Raw genomic sequence first — 25,530 nt, forward strand, 5'->3', positions numbered from 1 at the left:
CCGCCGTGAAAAGGCATATTGGTGGTCACTAAGGGGTTAAGCCCTGCACCTAAGCCCTGTACCACCAGAAAGCTGGAGTAGCTATAATTTCTGGCATAAATTACAGTAAATTTGTCAGGCTGTGGCTGTCCCCGCCCCCTTCTTCAAAGCTCCACCCATAAAGTGATGTGATGTAAATGCCGCAAAGTCAAATTTTTTTTTTGCAAAAATTGTGACTTCTGAGGCAATTGATAAGTTTCTACGCCAGAAAACTGGCGTTGTACGTTTAGTAAATTCTCTCCTACTTGCTGTCAGGCACATTCAGTAAAACACTCCAAATCGCCACCTAGTGGTAGAAATGTGTAATTCAGTCATCTACATTTAATGTCTGCACAATAGTAATTTTTTTTTTTTTTAATTAGTTGAAAAGCAGAATATAACAGTACCCAGTATTAGATTGAAATAAACATTAATATAGGGAGTCCGCTGTGCAGGACCCTCATCTCTTAGCCAGAGCGATGGGTAGCTACATGGAGCATTATTCTGGAGGACTAGGGACATCAATGAATTACTCAGAAGCTCATTGATTTTAATTGAACTGTGTAATGTTTCATTTGCCTACTCCTCCACATATTACAGCTTATCACTGGGGGGTCCTTGCAGTGGCCCACCCTGCATTTAGCTTATCTTTGCAAAATCATTCTAGCCTAAAGTGATGTTCCAAAGCACACAACCCAATGCTAATGCTAAATGGCAATTTCAATAGTAAGACTGGTGACGAAATTGGATTTAAAAAAAATCCCTAAAACCACCAATGATTTTTTTCCATTTTTCTTTTGCTGTAGGACAGTCTATCGGATACATTTTTGTGATTTTTGTCCAGCTTTCATATGCTAATAACTGATTTTCTATGACATCATTTGCATAAAAATATTTTTTATTTTGAATTTTTCAACAACGATATCGTCACCAGTTAAATATTCCATCAAACACGGCAGGTTTTATGTTTCTGCAGTAACTCCAGAGTCTAAACGTAACAGAACATCAAAAGCAGGAAAACACTTTGTAGTTGGGTAATTACTCAAATTTCCTCTTCCCTTGTCAAACGCCATTTAAGCTTTAACACAGAATACAATGTAAACATTACTCTGTACACTCGCTGCAAAGTGAGAATGGGGCCGCCGTAGCAGAGCTGATCTAAGTACTGAAATATTTTTGCTGAGGGATATAACTGTGTAGTGTGTCAGATCATTCTTGGTATTGGTCTTTATAAAATCTTATCTGTCAGCCCAGGTATTTCAAAGTCTGGACGAGTGAAATTGGCTAACATGGGTACTCGCTTTGATTTGTGACTTCCTATACAATAAAAAAAGGGGTTATTTTTAAATGAGTGAATGTATTGTAGCATTACCATATTATGTTGCTTATTTATAGGGGTCATCTTCTCTGGTTTACACCACCCATTTCCTATGCGCTATCAGGCTATATTAATCTGATATGGAGGAGCCTCTTGTCAATAATTTGTGTCTCTACACACTGTCAGTAATTCAGTAATAAAGTAGTATAGTAAATAGTATACGGGGAGGAGGGGGATGCAGCTGCAGTCTCTCTTTCTTAAGGCCCTTTTACATGGGCCAATGATCGGGCAAATGAGCGTTAATATGAACGCTCATTCCTGATCATTACCCTGTGTAAACAGCAGGGCAACGATCAACCGATGAACGAGCAAACGAACGCCGATCAAAGAGCTGTCTCGTTGATCGGCTCTCGTTTACACGGTCATATCGCATATCGGCCGTTGTAAAAAGACATTTAGAGGGTCTGTGATACTGTATGCTGTGAGAGGTGAAAAGGGGCTGAAGGGAGGAGACATCTGATTGGCTCATAGCACAAAGCACAGCTCTGACATCACACCAGAGAGAACCCACCCACTCAGCAGGCGGAGAGGGAGAAGGAAAATGTGCAATAACAGAAACCAGCGAGGGAATAAATAATATGTAGGTAACACACTACATTTTTGGCTGTATAGCTTCAAATTAGAGATTATGATTTTTGTAACAATAGAAACACATTAAAAGGTTCCCAGGGGGTGTCAATCAGCCTTCATGTCAAATATATCATTACGCCTAGGTATGTTAGGCTCTGTGCTCATCTGCTTCAGAGGCTCCGTTGGGGGCCTCCGTTGCAGGTCCAGTGAAAGGCGCTATTTCGTCCAATGAAACATTTTCACAAAAACCCAACAGAAACAATAAAAGTCAATGAATTTTGGCGGTCCCGTTAGTGTCCGTTATGCTATGGCTCTGGCACTTCACTTTTTTTGTTCTTCTGTTACTGTGAAGGAACAGAGGAACAGAAAAACTTTGAGCAAATTTGAATAAAGACTTTTCTGTAGAAGTGGAAAAAGCGGCTGTTATGAGTTGCAGGCGCATCATACGTGGGCTGCCTCTTTAATGACTATATATTTAGCTCTACTGATAGAAGGAACTGCTGGAATTGCTTCCTATAGTACATGAGTTTAACCAGTTCAGTGTTGAGTATTTAGCATGATGTATTGTTATTCTATAAGAAACACCTAATAAATGCCCTGCTCACACCTAGTGACTTTTACCCATGACTGCCAGGTGTTATATGTGTTAGAATGGGAATTTCCTAATTCCCAACTGCTCAGGGAGGTGGTGCCTACTGCAATTTTCATATCTGATGTTTTACTGTGCCACACAGAGCTAAACAGTTCTGAGAATATTTCTCTTAAGAAAAAACTTCTTGCTGCCACTATTTTTACAAAAATGCATGTTTCAACTTGAGATAGATAGATATCTATATTAGATAGATGATAGATAGATAGATAGCACACAAAAACATGGCGACAGCACACTGCGAACACCAATGCCACCTAAACCGCTAAATATAAATAAATATGCATTACTGCTAAATCTACTTACAATAGGGAGGTTCTTAGTGCATATTTTGATCAAATTGTGTGAGCCCACCTGCCATGACAAGGCGTCCCCCATAGGTGGGAACCTACTCTGCACAAGCACCCAGAACTGGGACCAAGCCTACATATAACTGGGGATTGTAGGAACCAGCATTAAACTAATTAAAATCACCCAGGGCAGAATGGGAGGAGTGCAAGATCAAAAATGGGGGCAGTCACTAACCCCACATATATGAATCACATAAACAACACAAAAGATTGAACAGCACATTCCAACAAAATGAAACAAAATGTGTATGCAGGTGCAAGAACGCCTGTGACAGCAAATTTATACAGCACACAAGAAAATGGCGACAGCACTCTGCAACACTAATGCCACCTAAGCCGCTAAATATAAATAAATATGCATTACTGAAAAATCCTCTTACAATAGGGAGGTTCTTAGTGTACGTTTTTGATCAAAAACGTGCACTAAGAACCTCCCTATTGTAAGTAGATATAGCATGTAAATAATTGTCATATTCTAATACTTTTGTACCTATCACTAGGATAACTCTGTATGACTACCAAGCAATGTGTAGAACTAATAAGGAGAGCAGTGACAGTGCCCACAGCCTGCTGGATGTAAGTATATCGGCCATATCAAGAGGAATGTGTTACAGCCCTAACCTATCGTACTCTGTATTACTGGACTGTTTAATTATGGCCATGAAAGTGTTACAAATTGTAATGTATATACTTCTTATCAAGTGCATGTGGCTGCTGCCGGGCCCTTGGAGGGGAGGTGTCCTATCCTGCTTGGTCCCATAGTCTTTGGTATTGGGTGTTGATAATCTGTGGGTACTCCCCTCTCCTGAGGAACTGTATGGTTAGTCAACAATGGGGAAGCGAATGGCCTGAGGGTCATAAAACGGTGTATAGAGGGAAACAAACACCAGACCCTTTTCAACTAAATGGATAACGTGGCATCATTATGGGGTGACTCTTTCTATCTTTGCTATGGGGTCCTTTTCTTCTATAAACACTACTGCTTCTTATCCATGGACTTCGTCCATGCCCATATGACAAGGCATATGTAGACAAGCATTACCAATTTTCCCCCTTCTTATTGGTCCACAAGAACTAAGGCCTCATGCAAACGAACGTGTTTTTGCGTCCGCAATTCACCCAAAAATCTGCGGGTGAATTGCGGACCCATTCATTGCTATGGGTCCATGCACACGATCGTGGTTTCCATGGTCCGTGCACTGACAGGGAGACTGGCCCACAAAATAGGACATGTCTTATTACGGGCCGCATTTGCGATTCAGGCTCATTGAAATCAATGTGTGCACGATCTGTGATTTGCGGGCGGCCCGCGGAGGACACTCTGCGGCCGTCCGTGCCGCAATCACGGGCCGTGCACACAGCTACGGTTGTGTGCATGAGGACTTAATCAAAATTAAGTTTAAATTACAAAGTTTTAGCCTTTCTGGCCTCCAATTGATTAATGGCTATGTACACATTTGAAATCAATGGGGTCTTTTAAAAAAACAAAAATGTCTATTTGTGCAACTTTTTTTTATTAAAAATAATTTAAACTTTTTGAGATACAGCTGCATTGTATCCTGTATACAGAGCAGCTGTATCTAGCGCTGAAACCTGAATCTGTCAGTACTGTGGCACTGACAGGTTCAGTGACATCGGGTTCTGCGTGTCTCTGACATGCAAGATACACCTGTAAGCAATCACATCTAAGTTATAAACTTAGATGTGATCAATAGCAGCTCGAATCCTGTGTGTCAAGAGACACAGGACCTGCTGACACTGAACCTGTCAGTCCCGCTGGCCTATCGGATACAGGTTTCAGCGCTAGATACAGCTGCTCTATATACAGCATACAAAGCAGCTGTATCTCAAAAAGTAAAAATAATTTTTAATAAAAAGTATTTTGAAAGTTGCACCAATCACACTGATAGACATTTTTATTTAAAAAATTAAAAAAACGATTTCAATGGTGTACATAGCCTTTAAATGTGTACATCCCCTTTAATTTTAACTGTTACAATCACAGAGTGGATAAAGCCATTTTGTGGCATGAAGTGATATTCTTTAATCTGCTGATTTTTAGACTAATGTACCTTCCAAGGTGGTAGCCAAAAAAAACCCATGAGAAGGAAATATCATGTGACCTACCACCAAAGTAATGGAACCAAGGATGACCGATGTACATACGTATACGTTCAAAATGATAAATTATTCACTGCCTGTATGAACGTTTAAGAATAAGTTTATTGATAAATTATTTAAAACCTGGCCACTTTCGCCAACGGGCATTGGCAAACAGACCAAGTAGCTCATACAAAGTATCCAGAGCGTATTGACTCTATGTTACTATTTCTATTATGGACAATTGTATCTGCAGTAGCAAATCCTCGTCTGGTCTGTCACTAGAGTGAGATTTTTCCCTACGCGTTTCTGCACCCCGATTACTTAGGGGAGTGTCCTCAGTGATAACACATATATTAATTTATATTGCCGGTAAGCACAAATGTGCTATCAGTATCTCCCGCGGTGCATACGACACTAGTATCTGGTCGCACGCACGCCAGGAGAACGCCGGAGCTATGAAGTCCCACCTTCTTGGTCGCATCTCCGGGACCACTAGCCTCTCAGCGTGCGAAACGTCACAGTGACGTCCGCTGATGCGGTCGGCCCCCTTCTTACGGCACGGCCAATAGAATAAACATGCAGAAGCATTAATGGTAACTAGGGGAACTTAAAGCGGCCCATATTTTCTAAGTGCCGACATTATGCATAGCAGATGGAATGATGTAGACAATAATAATAATATTAATAATAAGGCGGATATCCTGGGAAGCCATCCTCTATGCTCTAAACCAAGAAGATTTTTGATATAGCAATAAAGGACTTGGCTGCCAATCGCCACGGACCCAAAGTGCATCGAGGGTTTATGAAGACTGGGTGTAAACAATGTGAAAGTGGTAGATCTAAATCCAAATTAAAGGGTCCAGTTCCGCCTCCCTTATTTCTATTATTGTTGTTCAAAAGAAGGTCTTGATGAAAATAATATAAGGATAAACCGCACATATTTCCAGACCATACCGGTTGAATGTAAATATTAAACATAGAAGTTGGACTTATAGGTAACAGGTATAAGAAATATGTTTGTTGAGACCCAGTGGTTTGATGGTTTGTATCCTGAAAATCCACTGGGCCTCCTTTTGCAAAATCCTCCTATCCCAATTCCCTCCACTAACCGAGGGCCTGACATGTTCCATCCCCTGAAATCTGAATGCCATAGAGTCACCCTGGTGACATTCCCATGTACTACCCTGTTCTTGAATGTAATAGCGGGGCTGTCTCCCACTTCTTTCAAGATCCCCCAGTAGGTTTCTAGGATCCTCTGGACATCATCATGTGCCCAGGTTTTTAATAATTTATCAATAAACGTATTCTTAAACGACAGGTTTATCCTGTCCCACCCAGAAATTCCCTCAGAACTGCTAAGAACTCCTGTTTTATGGGCATCTGCATAGGCCCGTCTCTTTGTGTTCCCGTTAATAGGACAGTCCCGTGAAAACTGTAACTAGAGTTGTAGCCAGATTTTTCGTCACCTGGGGCAAGCACTGAGTTTTCTGCCCTTGCTCTGTATCTAAATAGCTAGACCAAGGCAGAGTCACTACTTGGTATCCCATCTGCCACCCAGCACTCAGGGCAAATGCCCTGCCAGCCCCCTCGCTTTGCCCCAACTAGGGCCGTTGGGACTGTGACCGTGCTGATGATCTCTTTTTTTGCCACTAATTCATAAGGCACAGTACAGTGATGCTACTATTTAGTATATTTAATTAATAAGTGTTTTTCTTTTACTCTGAGTCAGGCCACAAAGCGTGTGCACCCACTTTGTGTGGATGAGGAGAACACTTTAAAGTTGTGTATTTTTCTTGTGTACAGATGAAAGACGTTTTCTCCGCATCATTACATATCTGCTCTTTTCCAGCCTTATCATGCCTTGTTTGCTGCTGTAAAATGGATAATGACAGAGCTTATCCTGTAAGTCTATTTTTATCATTACAAGGCACGTCAACCCTGCACGCTCTAAGAATGTTTATTGCATCACACAAATTAGCAAATAGCGGAGAGCATGTCCTTACCACACACATTAACTCTAGTGCAGTCCTCTCAATGTGGACAGATACAAGGAAATACACGATGGTGGTTACAGTCTTGTGGTGGGTAATGGCCTTCTTCTGCCTGGGTGGGCCTCCGTCGTTACATCGAACCATCTAGATGATTCATTCCGTTACTTTGTGATTTCATGTTCTGTGAAATAGTTTCTTAGATGCTCATGTCAGACTCAAGACGAGCTGTCAGGTGTTAGTGAGACGTAGGCTTTGTGCTGTCGGACAGCATACAATCTGACTGTTTCCAATAGCACAAATGTTTGACGTGAGTCTTTTATTTCCAGAATACTTGACTTTTAAGATAAAAATCAAAAACGATGGTTTTTTTCTTTTGATATCTTCTTCAAATATATACATTGCCTAAAGATTGTGGAGAAGTGATAGCACAATGTATTGCATTACTGCGTTCAAAAGTAGGAGACAACATTGGACTGTGATATTAGACTACATAGACTTTAAAAGAACAAGGTCAACAGCACTCTAGTGGGGGGAATATATTAATATGGACAGCGCTGGAGTAAAATGCAGCCTAATGTATTAAGGGATGCATTTCTTTAGATAAATTTGGCGCATATCTGGCGGGCCATGTGCCGCAGAGTGAAATCTATGCTAGCTAGAGTTGGCATGGATTTCTACTATAATTTACATGTATTTATATGTACAGTAAACAAAACCTCTACACTCCAAAAATAGTCCACTTTTCATTTTTATTAGGCTGGGTTTACACAGAGTTTTTTGCAGGAGGAAAATCTGCCTCAAAATTCTGTTTGTAATTTTGAGGCAGATTTTCCTCTGCCTGCACGCCGATTTTCGCAGTGCTTTTCGCGGTGTTTTTCACCCGCGGGCATAAAACGCAGCGAAATACGCTTTCTCTGCCTCCCATTGATGTCAATGGGAGGTCAGTGGTGTAAACGCCCGAAGATAGGGCATGTCCCTTCTTTTTCCCACAAGCCGGTTTTTCCGCTCGCAGGAAAGAAACGCCTCCGCCTTCCATTGAAATCAATGGGAGGCATATTCGGACGTTTTTTGGCGCGTTTTTCAACGCGGTTTCCACGTCAAAAAACATTTAAAAAAACTCTGTGTGAACTGGCCCTTAAATAGACAATCCAAATAATACACGCTGTTTCGGTCCAAATGCATGCACACTTCTTTCACAGCTGTTGCCATGTTCTTATAGTGCTGATTACCTCATCACATTGTATTCCTCTTGTAAGTGTAGCAATCACATTTCATAAAGGTCCCAAGTGTTTGGACCAAAATGTGATATATTTTTTGGGATTGCCTGTTTAGTGAGTCTATGTAGACTAACAAAAAATATAAGACAAATAAAAACCCAGGAACTAAGGACATTGTGGAAGGGGGGGGGGGGGGCAGATAGGCCATTTAGAAAAAAAAAATTCCATTGTTTAGTTTATATTCCCAGGGTACCACGCTCTATTATTCTTTTAAAAAAAAATATAAATGATATTCTGGCACTCCAATGTTCACATTTTTTAGTTTTTGATAAACTTTCGACTACATGTTTCACATTCACCACAAATTTAACAATTATGATTTTTGGAACCCAAAGGAATGAATCTTGACAAGGGAGAAATACGACCCGTTATTCCTAGAGAGATCAGAGATTTGAGGAGCTGTGGATGGAGCTCAGCACCATCTCCCTGTTGTGTTGGCTCCCTATATGCTAATATACTGTAGTTAGCCAACGGGGTGACCAATCAGCACGAGGCAGCTAGAGGGTAGTTCACGCCCTGCTGGCTAACTATAATAAATTAGCATATAGGAGGCCAACGTAAGAGTGGGCCATATCTCTGGAAATGGGGGGTCCAAGAAAAAACAAAAACAGCGCTGGAATCAGGGAAGACAACACTATTCAAGTCAGTAAACCAGTTCAATTTATATGACTTGGTGATGGGTTTTCTTTAAGGCATTTGACTTAAAATCAACTTCTAACATGTCAAATTTTTAGAAGATGATGAAGAAGAAGAAAATGTCAGTGACATTGTTGGGGGTCAAGCTTCCCAAAATAAAAGTATTTTGCATTGCGTAGGTACCTGAACCCTTTTTGGCACTGCCCTACATTGTTACACTACCGATGGCTAAGCTTACTTGTGGGTGCGATAATCCAACTATGCAATATACATAACTGCAGCTAGAAGATCAAAGATATCAGGAACACTTCACACAAATATATTAATATATCTTCTTACTTCTTCAGATTCCTAGTGGAGTTTAATCTATGCAGTTGGTGGAACTCAGGTCATTCTGTAAAAGGTAACATTCATATTTCTTTATTTTAATATATTAAAATGAATGGGAACTGTAAAAGAATTTGAGCAAGAGGGACCAATAGCAAGTACTGTATCTTACACAAAGATAAGTCTACTTTCTAAGTCATTGGTTAGATGTGACTAGCGATGAGGGAAACTTTGAAACTTTTTTCAATTTGGAGAACTTCCTATTAAGGAAACACATTTCCCCCATTTAAGAAAATGCAAAAATACGGATCCCTTCTTTAGCCTCCATTGTGAGACATTTAGGTTTGTGGACTATATAGTCTTAGGTTTCATTTAGAGAAAGTTTGTGGGTTAACCCTTAAAGCAGATATTTTGTTTCTTCCTGGAATCTGTCATGATTCATGTCCCCAAATTCGAAGTCACATCACTATGTTCTGTTGGAAACACACAGTCCTCTAAACACCACCCCATGGGATACGAAACTGAATTCAAATTCATATTGGGCACCACTATTTTGGGGAACAACGCTTAAATTTTATTTCCATTTGGCTACTCTAAGCCGGTTTCCTGTTTCCTATGTTCCCCAAAGTAACCAGTTTATATAATATAGTATGAAGAATCGATACCTTTCTCCTCCTTCTTAATTTAGTATATAGAAATATGAGACAGGAATCAAAGACCATTGGACTTGAAAGAATAAATGATGTTCTTTATCCAAAAATGGGCAGTCGAGTTTCAGTCCCAGAGGACTATTGCTGAACAATAGAGATTATTGGCAAAACCTCCATCAAAATGATCATTAATTCTATAATACTTTGGAAACAGTTTCTTCTGATTCGCTTGCTTGGCCTAATAAATGGGAATCATCTCTTACTAATCCCTCACCCATCTATTCCAGTTGTTACACAGGTATTCCTATAATGCATTTTGAGTGTTCTGAAAAAGCTTATTTCCCAATCCATAAGCAAGAAATTTGGAACAGATGTGGTCAGAAAAAAAATAAGCACAAAAGTTTTGGTACAATTTCTCTAGCTCAGATTAGGTATTTCCCATCAATTGCACTAACATTCCTGAAGAAAATAGAGAACATCTAATGTTTTAGACCGCAGCTCTATTTACCTCATATGTATTTCCAAGAAAAGAAAAACAATTTGGAGCCAATTACTAAACTCATTTACAAAAATATGCCCTCCTGCACAAATGCCACTTCGCCTATTTTGCTGATGAATCTAATTCTTTTAAGAAGCCTTCACGTGAACATATTGTTTTCGGTGTGGGTCATCCTTGCCCGGTGTTATGCTCCTTGCACATCACATTCAAGAGATCCGTTCTTCCGTACATCTTTTTTTTATCAAAAGGAAGATCAGATCTTGGCACAAAGGAGAGGAGAACATTCTCAAAATTTTCCTAAGGGAATTTTTCGACTCTCTCTTGTGCGTAAAGCTGATCCTCATTTTGATCATTTTAAGTCCCTGGAAAATGATGTATCGGTGGCCTTACATACGGAGCAAGACTACACATTACAGGCAGTGTCAGGCTCCTGTCACTTTAAAGCAGATATCATCTATAATCTGTATTATATATAACACTCACTTAGTAATTATACTACATTATAGAATTGGTCATCCCACCTCTTGCATAATGATTGACCATACATAAAAGTCCAAATATGTCCCGAAGTCCTCCTCGTGTAACTGCTCTACTGTGTAAGTGTAAGTCATTATTGCAGATCTGCCATTCATGAATCCATAAGATCAGGATGAACAGTTCTATAGGTGTCACTCAAATAGGAGCGGGTTTATTATTAAGATGTAGTGCATGGAAATACGTGAGGACTGAAACAAAAACAAATAATAACATAGATGTATAATTTTTCTTTAGCAAAGCATCAAAAACATAACGCGTCATCATCGTTAAATAATTTTTTATCAGTAAAGCCCCCTGCACATGGCCATATCCGTGCGTACATTCCATGATTATGGCAAAGACAGGCCGCGGACTGTCATCTTCATTTGCGGACCGTGCTCACTTATAAAAGTATAGGAGCACGGTCCGTAAATGCAAAATAAAAGGACATGTCCTATTTTTGCAGGTCATTTATACGGCCCGAACACTTACCCCCAAATATACGGGAAGGTGTCCGTGGTCCATAGAAATTAATGGATCGGCATTTTTATCCACAATTACGGATCCGTAATTGCGGATAAAAATTACGGTCGTGTGCATGAGACCTAAGGCAGTATAGAATTTATTGTTTTCAGCAACCTTCATTAATAGCTAAAACAATGGGGCTGTAACGCTTGTCTTACTCCTTCAGTTCCTCTCAGCCTCGCTTGACTTTACTCAGAAGACACCAGGTTGAATTATAAAATCTAATGGACCAACCTCATGTCTCACAAGTAAAGCCGAGTGTGGCTAATGGAAGCCAAAGTGGCATTGCATTCAATAGAGTACCACAGCCCCTTCAATATGTCATATATAAAAGCGGTGGGAAGACCCTTTTAATATAGCGGACTCTCATAATATAACAGTGCCCCAACAGTTCAGTCTGATTTAAAAGTCAGGAACATTATGTACTTAGACTGTATTAGCATACATCATACTGTAGGTACACTCATTGGGGGTAATGATGAGCTTCATATAACTTTAATAGTCATTTAGGAGGTTCCTGACTCATGGCTCTTGTATTTCTCTTACAGTGGAAGGGCTGTAGTCATATAATAATGACTGAAGCTCAAAATATATAGATATTATTTGGCGTAGTGCATCATAAATGCCAACATACAGTTCACAAGACTTCAATTTAGAAATATAATAGTCCCGAGCATGGCAATGGATGCATCATAGTCCATAGGGTGGGCACCACCGAAATAGTTGGGGCTAAATGTTGTTATTATTAAGCAATTTTTTCATTCATGGTTGCAGTATGTCTGTGGAACTCTTTAAGACTTGCAAATTCTGTTAATGTCCTTTACTTTAATCAGTTCTAAACTTGGCCTCTGTCATGTCGTGCAAAGAAGTTTTAAAAATACATGGAAATTGGATGCAGTATAGGAAACAAAAGGACTTGGATGTTATCCATGCATCATCTTGTCTGTTAAATTAACAATTGTTTTTTATTCTCCTAAACTTTCCAATGCAACAAAATGCCAAATGAGAAGTCTTGGACACAGGTCGCAACCAAACACGTTTTATGACTGTTGCATAAGAAAGATTACGGTATATAATGACGGACAGGATGCCCTAAGACATTGTCCACAATCAGTTATAGGTGAAAGCTAGACAATAGGCCATATAAATTCTAAATAAAAAGTAAACGTATAGAGCATATCCTGAACTGTCCTCATTATTGGAGGTCGAAGGGCTTGGTCTTACCAAAAAACGAATGAGATCCTATTGAAAATAAGCGTTTTTAAATTATCTGGCAGGTGCTTGAGTCCTTGAGTTGTCAACTTCTAGCAAGTTACATACCAAGATAGATCTGGCATTCAGAACTCTAGGAAAACTGAATGACAACCCTTGAGGGAAAAGTGTTGAAGGCCATTTTGATTGTCACCTAGATTACCCAAAAACAAAAATTCTGAATGGAATTTTTAATGACTCAAAGGAAAATTCAAGGAATAATATTTACCGCTGTTTTTTTTTCTTTTATAATGATGAATATAGGCTTGGTAAGTCAGACTTGAAATTGTAATACTTGAAAGGTGGCAGAAAAATATATATATTAGCTTGTAATGTATGGAATTTTTAGTTATTTGTTGTACATGACTATTTTTTTGCAGCTCAAAGGATAAAGCAGACTCTGGAGCCCTGTGATACAGAGTACCCAGCTTTTGTATCTGAGCGGACCATAAAGGAGACAACAGGCACCATTAACTGTGACGATTGCACCAAGTAAGTCTTTCACTAAGAGCTGAGTATTAAAAGATCTGCAATGTGTTACCAAGCTTGCCTTTTTAATGAGTAACATGCCAACCCCCTAATTATGCAAGGTCTCACTTGTAAAATGTTTCCATCACAGGCCACGAATTTTTTTTCTTTACAGTGAATTTTTTGTTAAAAAAAGATGCCCTGTAAATGTGGTCAGCTGTGTAGCCGCATAATAGCAAAAACATTTTCAACATACAGCACATGATGTCACGAAAAAATAACAGAAAATCCAAATGGTTACTTACACCAACATCCTTTAGAATGCCGCAGTGATTGCAATGAAATAGATACGGATCAATCAACTTTCTTGTTAATCCAATGTGTTCAAAGACCTTAACTCACCTCCGTGCCCCAGTGCCCATTGGCTCCTTCCCATCAAACATTAAATATAAACTCATCACACACTTAGAAACATCCTCCATTGACCCCGTGGCTCTCTCAGGCTATGTCTCGCTCTTCCCGTTAAATCTAAGCTACTAAAACAGATTGTATACAAGTACTTGATTCACATCCTTGGTACAGTCTGTCGCTATAAGCTGTTTTTGTAAACCTGAAATTCCACCATCTGGTTTCTCACCTAAGAACTTTGCATGGGCAGCATTGCCTATAATATATGTCTGATTTTAAGGAAGGACATAAGTAGGGTCCAACCCCAAGCATATATATGAAAGAACTTGGCAGTCTAAATTATGCTGCAAGATAATTTATTAGCAATCCAGAATCAAATGTGTAACATTTTGGTCCACATAGGAACTTTTTCAAACACGATTGCCGAGGATAGAACTATCCAAATGAAGATAAGCCAAATCCAAATTGAATCACGTGCCAGAAGGAAGAGACAACTGTCTCGTAGTTTTTTGTTTTTTTTTATATATATTTTTAAGTTATAATTAAAAAAAAATCACATGGTCATAACAACTGGGAATATTTTTTAAGGATGAGATCATTTTTGGTACCCTAAATTATTATTATTTTTTTTTAATTTTGAAATAGCCTTAACTTGTTATCCATGTAGCTCTTATCACAGTTTCATGACTACCACAAAGGATGGTTGACAGGGTCCCATAAACTTGGACATTTTTGGATTCTTTACCAAGCAGTATACCGCCAGCAAACATTGTTTAAGGGCATGTAAGATACAATACATTTTTAGAGCATGGGAAGAATAAAGTCTGGTTGTCTTGAGGTGGGGATTGGTCCCAGGACCAAATCCCCAAAAAGTTGTTAGAAAGCGCCTATAACGGTTTCCCAGGTATAACGTTGCATCACTGGAGTAAAGACACACTCTTCCAAAATCTTGAACTGTCTATATGTGCTGTTGCCACTTTTTCTTTCTTAGAAAGTTCTTGGTAAGAGGATTGACTTCTTCATAGCTTTGTTGAACTCAGTCAGTTTTTATGCAAGTTTTATGTGCACATCTTGGACAATCAGAAAAACAGCAACGTAGGGCATCAAAATTGATCACGGCTCCCAGGCCCCAACAATATAATTTCCTGACATGTCTAATTTACATTTCAGAAGATTTTAAAACTAGAACTCCACAAAACAACAACCATAATGGACACACAACAAACCTACAGGTCAAAACATGGTAATATGGCGATGCCATGAATACAAAGGTTAGCAGTGATAAGACGAACACATATCCTCGCTGTATGAATACATGTGTGGACACTTGGATTGGGACAGAATTGGAACAGGGTTTACAGGACAAAGCTGTAGCATTGTCAGTGCTGAATGTAATAAATGTCATTTCTGAGTCGTAGACAACCCATTTAGATACAAGCCTATTGCTTTCACTTACTATTCTACTGACTCCTTTTGATGTGGCTCACAAGATCCAACTGGGGACTTCTGCTCTAGACTCTACTTCTCTACCTTAATCTGCCGCATATTTTTAAACTGGGGGTTTATAAAAATAGACAAGTGTCGAAATTGCCCACAGTAAATAGTCTAATTCTTGCTTTAATGTTTCCAGCCCAACTTGGAAAATTTGGGGAGACTTACAAAGCAAAATGCTACAGAATTGAATCTTGTGCTAAAAATACTTGCATATATGCTGTGTGCTAAATTACTTTTGAGTTTTACAGCTCACATGGCAATTTCTAAGTGCGTAGAATAAGGCCGTGGCTAAGAGGAGTTGTAAAATGTGCCGGATTTATTAACGTTGTGCGTCATTTTTTGGGAAAAAAATATTGGGGAAAAGTATACTAGCCAAGAGGTGGGCAAGTTGTGTTAAATTTATTATACAGCAAACACCACTGTGATAAATTTGGCGCAGTTTTAGCCTGTTTGATCTAGTTTTATTAGCTCCTAAATTCATGGCATAAAACGTCTGCCTCTTCTGAATGTAACAACACAGGCCACATATGGTGGACATTCTTTGTCTTTCTTGGGCAGTAAACCTTTACATCATAGAAATCTGTATGATTTTATGTATATAGGTGATGGCACATTCAAAATATGTCTCTATCAATATCCATGCAAAAAGTCATAGGATCTTATAATATAGGAACGGCAATGCCAGATCCTACACATGATGAACAGCAGCAATGCCCGATGGACCCCATTGGCTGAAATAGGGGCCTTTGGGTTTAGGTCATGGTGGCATTTATAATAAAATCAATGACGGAGGCTTCTAATGGAGCCCACAATACAGATGTGAATACAGCCCTACAGAGCAAGTTTCATGCCAATAAGGCTTTGTTTACATAATGCAATTTCAAGCAGCTTATTTTTTAGCCAAAACCAAAAATGTATTGAAAAAAAAAAAAAAAAAGGAGCGACGTATACAGAGGGGTAGCTTAAAGCTCATGGGCCGAATGCAAAATCTGTAATAGGGCCCTCTACTAGCACACGCCATTTATAATACTGGTCTCGCCCCACAGGGCCCGAGTACCACCCTATAATTTCACCGCTGGACATATTTTATACTTTATATACTTTATACTTTTCCTCTTTTTAGGACTCCTTTCTTTGGTTAAAAATAAAAGTAAAAGAAAGAAAAAAGTAAACTACACCCAACTTTCTCCTCACACGACTATATTCCTGATGTAATTGTAATAATGATGAATATGTATTTTAAATCCTATTGTTCTCATAATATGAATCATTTTATTATTATCTTATATTTATTATATAAGTAGAAGGATTCACGCATGTCTCTACTAAAAGTCTATGGTTGTTACAGCAGTCAGTTCCCTGGGCTGTATTGTCTATACTTTGTATGGAAATATTGAATGTGGAATAGCTGCGTTTGAACATCATTTCTGGGTATACAACTATCTTAATTCAACATGACAAGAGCAGATTTAAGACCTCAGGTTTTGAGGGTAATTTTAGGACATGGAATCTCTTTCCAAAATAACCACATAATGCAGCTTTTGGTCTACAACCCATTGGAAACTGAGTCAAGTGCAAATTATAGCGTTTTAAGGCGACTAAGATCTTTTTTTATTTGTAAAGAAAACATTTGTGTCTTTCAGAGAGCAGTCCAAACTGATCTCAAGGCCTCCATTATTTTACAAATGCACCCAACAGGAAGCCATAAACTACACCCGTGATAAACCTCTAATGAGAGCACAATGATGGCTCTTAAATGCCCTCTGCGGGTATTAACAATCGCAATATTGTCTTTCATATAAACACAAATATGTTTCTTTTCAAGTGTCTGATCCCAGAAAAGCCTTAAATAAATGGAGATGTGTTTGGAGTGAGATACAGATTTGGGCTACCTTTAACCATGTACCAGTAAGAGACTTTTTTTTAAGTATGAGATTATAGTCTTAATCTGCTGTGTCTCTATTTTAAGTCTACTGGAGCAGCAACCACAAAACCTCAGGCTTCTACGGGAGTGCAAAAGAAGTTTACTTCAATTAGATCAAGTACGGGTCAAACAATGTCTTGATTACTCGTTTATGTCCCTTTTTCGAATGGGGACACAACAAACGTCTTTGTTTGCACAGCTCGGTAGTATGGAGACATAGGCACTCCACGTGCTGCCATACGATTCCTCGGTACAGCACTGTATAATGGAGATAATTGTTTCTAGGGAAGAAAACCTATGTAATACAACATCCGATAGGGCGTGCCACTATTTGCCAGAGATTATGGAATTCGACAGAACTCCATATGAAGTAAGAAGTATATGAAGGTACAACATGGCCCTATAGAATGGGCACAATGTTATGGCTCCAGATGACTCAGAGGTTGCACAGAGATGTAATTTGGTCAGACGCATGAGCCCTAAGTCTATATGAATAAGTAAAAAAAATATGCATTGTCTCCAAAATTAAAGATCGAATTCCCCTAAAAAAAATTCACCAGCAAATATTTTTTCCTTACATTTTAAATGTTATCTCCTTATATAAAAATAATACAATTCATAGATAATAATCACTCTTTAGAAATTATAATATTGCAAGATACTAAAAAAAAATACTGTGTATATATATATTTTTTTTATTTTTATTTTATTTATTTATTTATTTATATATGCAGAATAGATAGATAGATATTAGATAGATAGATAGATAGATAGATAGATAGATAGATAGATAGATAGATAGATAGATAGATAGATAGATATTAGATAGATAGATAGATAGATAGATAGATAGATAGATAGATAGATAGATAGATAGATAGATAGATAGATAGATAGATAGATAGATAGATATTAGATAGATAGATAGATAGATAGATAGATAGATAGATATTAGATAGATAGATATTAGATAGATAGATAGATAGATAGATAGATAGATAGATAGATAGATAGATAGATAGGATAGATAGATAGATAGATCTCTCCACATATGTAGTTAAACTAAAATGGTGTGCATGCTTTAAATTTACTTGTGATGTTTTAATTTTAGGGGAACATTTTTGGAATATTGTGGTAGAAGAATTTCTACAGACTTTTTGTCAGGGCAGTGATTTTTAAGTAGGTTGGGTGTACTGGTTTTAGGACTGAGGTACACGAGAGGAGATGAGTTAAAAAGGGCGGTTTGAGAGTCAGGATTTATACAAGTGTAAGTGTTCTCCAGCCGCCGGGCTTCGCATAATACTACACTTTCTGTACTTTTATTTGGTTTTGTATGATTTGTTTGGCCTATGTTTTATTTTCTCTGCAGGTTTCACAATGTTTTCACGAGCAGGCTAATTTCTAATTGGCTGGAATAAAACATGGATTATATGGAATGCGAGGGCCCGGCTTTCAGAATTTTTACATTCATCGCTGAACGTAGTCCAGTAATCCAGCAGACTTATAGGCCGACACGTTCGGTATAATCAGACATACAGTACGGTCTCACTAAGTTGATGGAATCCAAAATTAGCAGAATTAACATAAAACTTTTGCTATTTCTAAGATTTGGCGGCTCTCATTAATATTTTTGACCTTTTATATACCTTTCTTTATTAAATTAGTCTGCTATTCCATTCATCTTTGAAAACAAGCGGAATTAAAAATATTGGGTCTGGCACGTCTGCAAATATATTGTCTGAAAAGATTCAAGTTATGCACTCGGACTGTCTCGAAAATATTCGATGTGGGATGTGGGGGACATTTTCCAGTTTGCTATTGCGAGAGTTTGCAAAAAAAAGTTGCACAGAGTCATATGATAATTTGTATCTGCTGTGGGGCCATAAATATATGGGCTCATGTAAGAAGAGCGGAGGAAGCAGAATCTATAGGATTAATTAATGTCCCGGTATTTCACCACTGACTGTAGTTCATCGCCCTCACATTCCTTAGGAAGTGCAGCACAGTTATTCTACATTTTGTACATTTGGTTGGATCCCAGTCATTGCCTGAGTTTGCTGATGGGACCCTGATGGTGGAAAGTTGGAGACAGCTTGTGATCTTCAAAAAGAATAGTAACAAGTGCAGTAAAACTTAAAAAGAAACTTGTGTATTCTGCCTAAGGTTAAAAAAAGAAGAAGAAATAAGACGAATAGAACAAGTGATTAAGCTATTGAGCGCCGCATCTAAGGGGTTAAACGGGTGAGATCGATGTTGAAATCGATCCCGCCCGTTAGTGCAGATGTCCGGCTGTCTTCAGACAGCCCGACACCCGCTGTAGCCGGCACAGAACACCCATGTCGGGCTTATGTCAGAGCGCAGTGAAAAGGCGGCGCTCTGGCATTAGTACCCTTAAGGGCCGCCGTGAAAAGGCGTATTGGCGGTCGTTAAGGGGTTAAATGGACACCTGGAGTAACTGAGACAGTATGGTTCCATATATGGAGCTACATGGGTTAGCAATGCTTCTTGCAGCTTTAGACCCACTTGTTCACAAACAACCAAGGCCGCATTGGAATCAACACCAAAAACGTCCGAAATCGCCCTCCATTGATTTCAATGGGAGGCAGAGGCATTTTTTTACCAGGGCATTTTTTTTCCCGCTATTCCGTGATTCGAGCCATCTGTTTCCGGCATGGGCATCTGTTTGCCCAGTGGCAGCCGGAGCAGCTGATCGGTGCGTGGTCCAGGTGTCGGACCCCCACCACTCATATACTGATGAAGTATCCTGTGTATAGGTCATCAGCTGCCCATGCCTGGACAACCCCTTTAAGTTTTACAATACATTCATTATTTGTGGTGAAACTTCTTCCCAGACATAGAAGTCAGTAAATAATACATCTCTACAGATTGTGTATTATTAATGTAGTAATATTTCATAATGTCCCTTCAGCAATATTGTTTTATAGCCTATTAGAAACAGATTGCGGCAGGATTCCTTATCTCACATTTTTCAAAAACCTGAGACCAGAACGGAGACTTGAGACACAGACTCAGCAATACCAAAAGTATCAGTTTTTGAGTTTTTCTTTGCTTTGAGCATAAATGTCAGCACTTAGTCTTAAACCTACTCTCCGCTGATTAAACTTTCATGACAGATCCGTGTTGACTTTTAAACATTTAGAGCAAAAGGGATTAAATATTATACAATATATTTATATAGTCTGTCAGCTGAGTAACATACGAAGTGTTCATGCCAAGTGCTGGTCAGTAAAATAACCAATACTTGGCTGGTCTTTCTAACAAAACCCAATTCTGTCTGTATCTATCCGTCTATCTATCTATCTATCTATCTATCTATCTATCTATCTATCTATCTATCTATCTATCTATCTATCTACAAATCGAAAAACGAGCAGCAACTTCAAGGTTCAAGTGAAAAAATGGGTACTTTATTGCCCGTGCGACGTTTCAGCTCCGTCCACTGGAGCCTTTCTCAAGGCTTGAGAAAGGCTCCAGTGGACGGAGCTGAAACGTCGCACGGGCAATAAAGTACCCATTTTTTCACTTGAACCTTGAAGTTGCTGCTCGTTTTTCGATTTGTATGTACTTGGAACTTGGTCTGTTCCTAAGAGCTTGCACCCACACGCTGCCAGTGCTGCCTGATTCTGTATCTATCTATCTATCTATCTATCTATCTATCTATCTATCTATCTATCTATCTATCTATCTATCTATCTATCTATCTATCTATCATCTATCTTCTATCTCATATCTATCTATCTATCTATCTATCTATCTATCTATCTATCTATCTATCTATCTATCTATCTATCTATCTATCTATCTATCTATCTATCTATCTATCTATCTATCTATCTATCATCTATCTATCTATCTATCATCTATCTATCTATCTATCTATCTATCTATCTATCTATCTATCTATCTATCTATCTATCTATCTATCTATCTATCTATCTATCTAATCTATCTATCTACAGATGTAGCCATCTATACCTTCACTTTGAACGCACTAACTAAACAATGGCTAGACCTAGGGCCGACCTTAGGGGTGTGCGACCTGTGCCATTGCACAGGGCGCATCACTTCAGCATGTGGAAGGGGGCGCTGCACTGGCTCCCTTCCCCTGCTTGTTTCAGAAGCACTCAGGCCCGGCAACTCAGCATCCGCCTTTCCGCCCGGGCGCTTCTTCACTCAGTGGCATCGCTACCGCTGTAGCAGCCATAGCAGTCGCTAGCGGTGACACCCAGCATGAGGGCGCCCCTGCCGCCCATCTGGACGGGACCCCCATGGACAGCCGCTGGTAGCAGCCGCTGCGGCTGCTACAGCGGTAGCGACGCAATTATAGCAGAGCGGGAAGGCATCTCCCTGCTCTGCTATCTACTAGTGCCACTGTAGCGCCCTGAAGGAGCGGAATCCCCATGTGGATTCCGCTCCTGGACGGAGCGCTTGATGTCTCTTGATGTCAGCGTTGCCAACTCTGTGACCGGGGATTCCACACCAGGAGAAGCCCTTGTGTCCATTTTTGGACAAAGACGTCAGGGGCTTCTTCTGGAGTGGAATCCCCAATGCTGTGACTGGGGATTGCACTCCAGGAGAAGTCAGTGACGTCACTATCCATAAATGGACAGAGACGACAAGGCCTTCTCCTGGAGTGGAATCCCCGGTCACAGCGTCGGCAATGCTGTGGACGGGGATTTCACTTCAGGAGTTGCCCCTGATATCACTGTCCATATATGGATAGAGACATCAAGCGGAGCACTCCTGGAGAGGAATCCCCGAGCCACAGGGGGATTCCGCTCCTTCAGGAAGCTGCAGTGGTGCTATCTACAGGAACGGGAGGGGGGTGCTATGTACAAGGGGGTTATGGTCTGTGTGGCACTACCTACAAGGGGGTTTTATGGCACTACCTACAGGGGGCTGTGTGGCACTACCTACAAGGGGGCTGTGTGGCACTACCTACAAGGGGGCTGTGTGGCACTACCTACAAGGTGGCTGTGTGGCACTATCTACAGGGGAAATCTCTGAGTGGTGGGCTGATGGTCATTTTAGTTAGAGTGGCAGGCTGATGGTCATTTTACTGTGAGTGGGGGGCTGATGGTCATTTTAATGTGAGTGGGGGCTGATGGTCATTTTACTGTGAGTGGGGGGCTGATGGTCATTTTACTGTGAGTGGCGGGCTGATGGTCATTTTACTGTGAGTGGGGGGCTGATAGTCTTCAAGTGGTTTTCACCTCTGAGCTCTAATTGAAATTAATAGGAGGCAGAGAATTCCTGCGGCGCTCGTTTGGTGCTTTTTTGCCTGTGTCTTTTGCATTGGCTTCAATGGCTTAAAAAAAAACGCAATAAAAAGGTCAAACAACGCTGTCAATTCAAAATCTGCTTCAAAATTCCAGAAGGAATTTTAAGGCACATTTTTTTCACCTTACAAAAAACGCTGTGTGAACATAACCTATGGGTGTAGTGCTTGTTTTTAGCTGTTTTCTCGAAACTATTTTTGGTAGGTGTGTCCTGAGGACATTTAATTTTTCCAGTGGTACCTCGAGTCGGAAAAGGTTGGGAAATTTTGTACTAGGCTAAAGGATCATGCCGGCCTACGCAAGGATCCCGTCGTGGAGCAGCTCAGTTCGTCGTGGGAACTAGGTGAGTAAAAAAATTTTTGGTTTAGGATAACTGTCTACAAGGGGGAGGTGGGGGGCTGTATGGCACGATCTTCAAGGAGGAGGTGGGTGATTATGACACTGTCCACAGGGAGGCTATATTGCAGAATTAATAGGGGGCACTATCTACAAGGTGGGGGCTGTGTGTGGCAGCCAGGGGAGGGGGGCATTATACTGTGAGGGGGCCACTAAGCGGACATTATACTGTGAAGGGGTACTACAGGGGGCAATATACTGTGTGTGCCACTTAGGGGGCATAATACTGTGTGGGCAGAATTAAAGGACAAAATACTGTGTCCTTGAAGGGGTTATAATATATCATATTATTAAATATTATTATAATACTGTATTGGGGGCACTAAAGGGGCACTATACTGTGTGGGGGCACTATATAAGGTATTATACTATGGGGTGCATTATACTTTTTTTTATGGGGCATTTTTTCTCTGAGGGGGCGGGGCTCTGAAAGATAATTTGGCACGGTGCGCCATCTATCCTAAGACCGGCCCTGGCTAGATCTCTTATCTTGACTCTTTCAATGACTTTTCAATGGCTTTTGTTGTGTGATATCACGCTGCAGCAAGTTTTCATGTCATATCTATCTATCTATCTATCTATCTATCTATCTATCTATCTATCTATCTATCTATCTATCTATCTATCTATCTATCTATCTATCTATCTCATATCTATCTATCTATCTATCTATCTATCTATCTATCTATCTATCTATCTATCTATCTATCTATCTATCTATCTATCTATCTATCTATCTATCTATTCATTCAAAGAATAGGCAGCACTCCACGTCATAGTATCAAAAAAAGTGCAACCATATTGGTGAATACATTTTTTTTTCACTTTTTTTGATACTATGACGTGGAGTTCTTTTGGGAACGTGGGTCGTGGTCTGGAGGCTTGCACACACAAACCTTTGAAAAGGCATTTATCTTTATTTTTGTGCTTCTCTTCTAAGTATTTGTATCTATCTATCTATCTATCTATCTATCTATCTATCTATCTATCTATCTATCTATCTATCTATCTATCTATCTATCTATCTATCTATCATCTCTATTAATTATTTTTCTATCTATCTATCTATCTATCTATCTATCTATCTATCTATCTATCTATCTATCTATCTATCTATCTATCTATCTATCTATCTATCTATCTATCTATCTATCTATCTATCTATCTATCTATCTTTAAAATCTATCCATGTTTTATCTTAAATTAAGATACAATGATACAATAGGTGTGAACATTAGTTTACATGAAAATGCATGCTCCATTTGCTTATTATTAGTTCATTTAACCAACATACTGTAGGCTTATTTCACATGCAGTTTGCAGCAAATGTAAAAAAAACGTTACATCATACATTATTGATTTATTCAGTGTTTAATTAAATATATCTTTACAAGGGTTGTAGCTCAAAATCCCCCGCATAAACAAAGAGTTAAATGATAAATGCATGGCTACCTGCAGACACCACTAGAGGGAGCCTTGGAGTTTACTGCATACTATTTTATCATTGACTTCCATATATAAACAGTATGCAATAAGTTTGTAGCTTTCTTAAGTGGCAGCTGGAGTTAACTAGGCATTTGTCATTTAAGTATTTGACAATGTATGGGATTTAAAGCTTTGTATCAGAAAAAAAAGTCACATGGCTGTAAAAATATATTAAGAATTTAAACAACACAATTTTGGATCTAAGATAACATGGTTTTAAAAGGTGGACATTCACTTTTAAGGGTTAAAAAAACGTCCTAGATAAAAGCAGTTAACAACGCAGGGTTATTAGTTCAGGAATCTTTCTTGAGGATAATGTCCATAGAAAACAATTATTTTCTTCCCTTATGGAGCATTGCTAAGACAAAAAGTTTTTTGAGTCCCTGTTGGCAAACAACCGATCTCAGGCATAGGAAGCCATGAGGCTCAAGAGGTTCACCTGCAATCTTTGTTAAGGTTTATCTGGCGGGTACCTAATCTAACCTAATCCTAATAGTCAAACATTAGCCTGAAGAAGCAGAGCTGCAGTATAAAGCATGGTGGGGGAAGAGCAGTAATCCATGCCTCGTATGACACATGGTGGGTTTGTGTCCCTTTTAGACAGTGAAGCTTTTTTAATTAAAAAAAGATAGACTTCCTACTACTAATTGGTTATTTCTTGTGATCAAGTAGTAGGGATTGTCCACAGTATTTCAAATGTATCCAAATTTTTTTAATAAAAAACACACCACAATCACAGTAGTTTGATTTACACCCATCCATCGGAAAAATACTCATCGTTGTCAACATCAGAAATATAGTGACTTTGAATATATTATTGACCCGGCCAAAAATAACAGCTGTGGACTCTTTCTGTCAACGTTTGCTGCCCTCTCACCTCCCTACAACAGCTCCAGAGAAATTCGGCTAAAGTTACAAAGTTTTCTTAACATGTTGTTACAGATAAGGGGGTTTAAAGGGAAAGGGACAGAGTAAAAAATCTGGATGTTTTAACCCAACCGCAACTAAATAATTATTTATTAGTCTTTTGCTGGTTATTTTAGCTTCTTGACTTCAGATGGGGCACAAAAAAAAATACTTGTGTGCTATATGTCTGCTACTAAAGTTTACCCACTGCCAATCCTAGTGAATGTAAACCAAGCAAAGCCGGAGTTAAATTTAGAGCAGATTTTCATGTCACACTTGCAAACACATTAAACTGACAAACTTTGTCATATTTAATTTTGGGGCAAAAATCCAAAAATGTCACCACTGTAATTGCCAACGTAGGTGAAAAACCTTACTGTAGTAGAAAGGCTTTACTGCTGGTTGACAG

General features: G+C 39.3%; 1 protein-coding gene across 2 annotated transcripts in view; it reads left to right on the top strand.

The window, feature by feature from the left end:
- CACNA2D3 (calcium voltage-gated channel auxiliary subunit alpha2delta 3) overlaps positions 1-25,530 on the top strand; it is a 753,617-nt gene that overhangs the window by 700,054 nt on the left and 28,033 nt on the right. For both annotated transcript variants that reach the window (XM_075833901.1, XM_075833902.1), the window contains 4 exons: positions 3,466-3,541; positions 6,918-6,970; positions 9,320-9,375; positions 13,121-13,232. In XM_075833901.1, the coding sequence (XP_075690016.1) occupies positions 3,466-3,541; positions 6,918-6,970; positions 9,320-9,375; positions 13,121-13,232 (297 nt within the window). The remainder of the gene's footprint in view (positions 1-3,465; positions 3,542-6,917; positions 6,971-9,319; positions 9,376-13,120; positions 13,233-25,530) is intronic.

Source organism: Rhinoderma darwinii, chromosome 7, assembly GCF_050947455.1.
Source record: "Rhinoderma darwinii isolate aRhiDar2 chromosome 7, aRhiDar2.hap1, whole genome shotgun sequence".
NCBI classification, from domain to species: domain Eukaryota; kingdom Metazoa; phylum Chordata; class Amphibia; order Anura; family Rhinodermatidae; genus Rhinoderma; species Rhinoderma darwinii.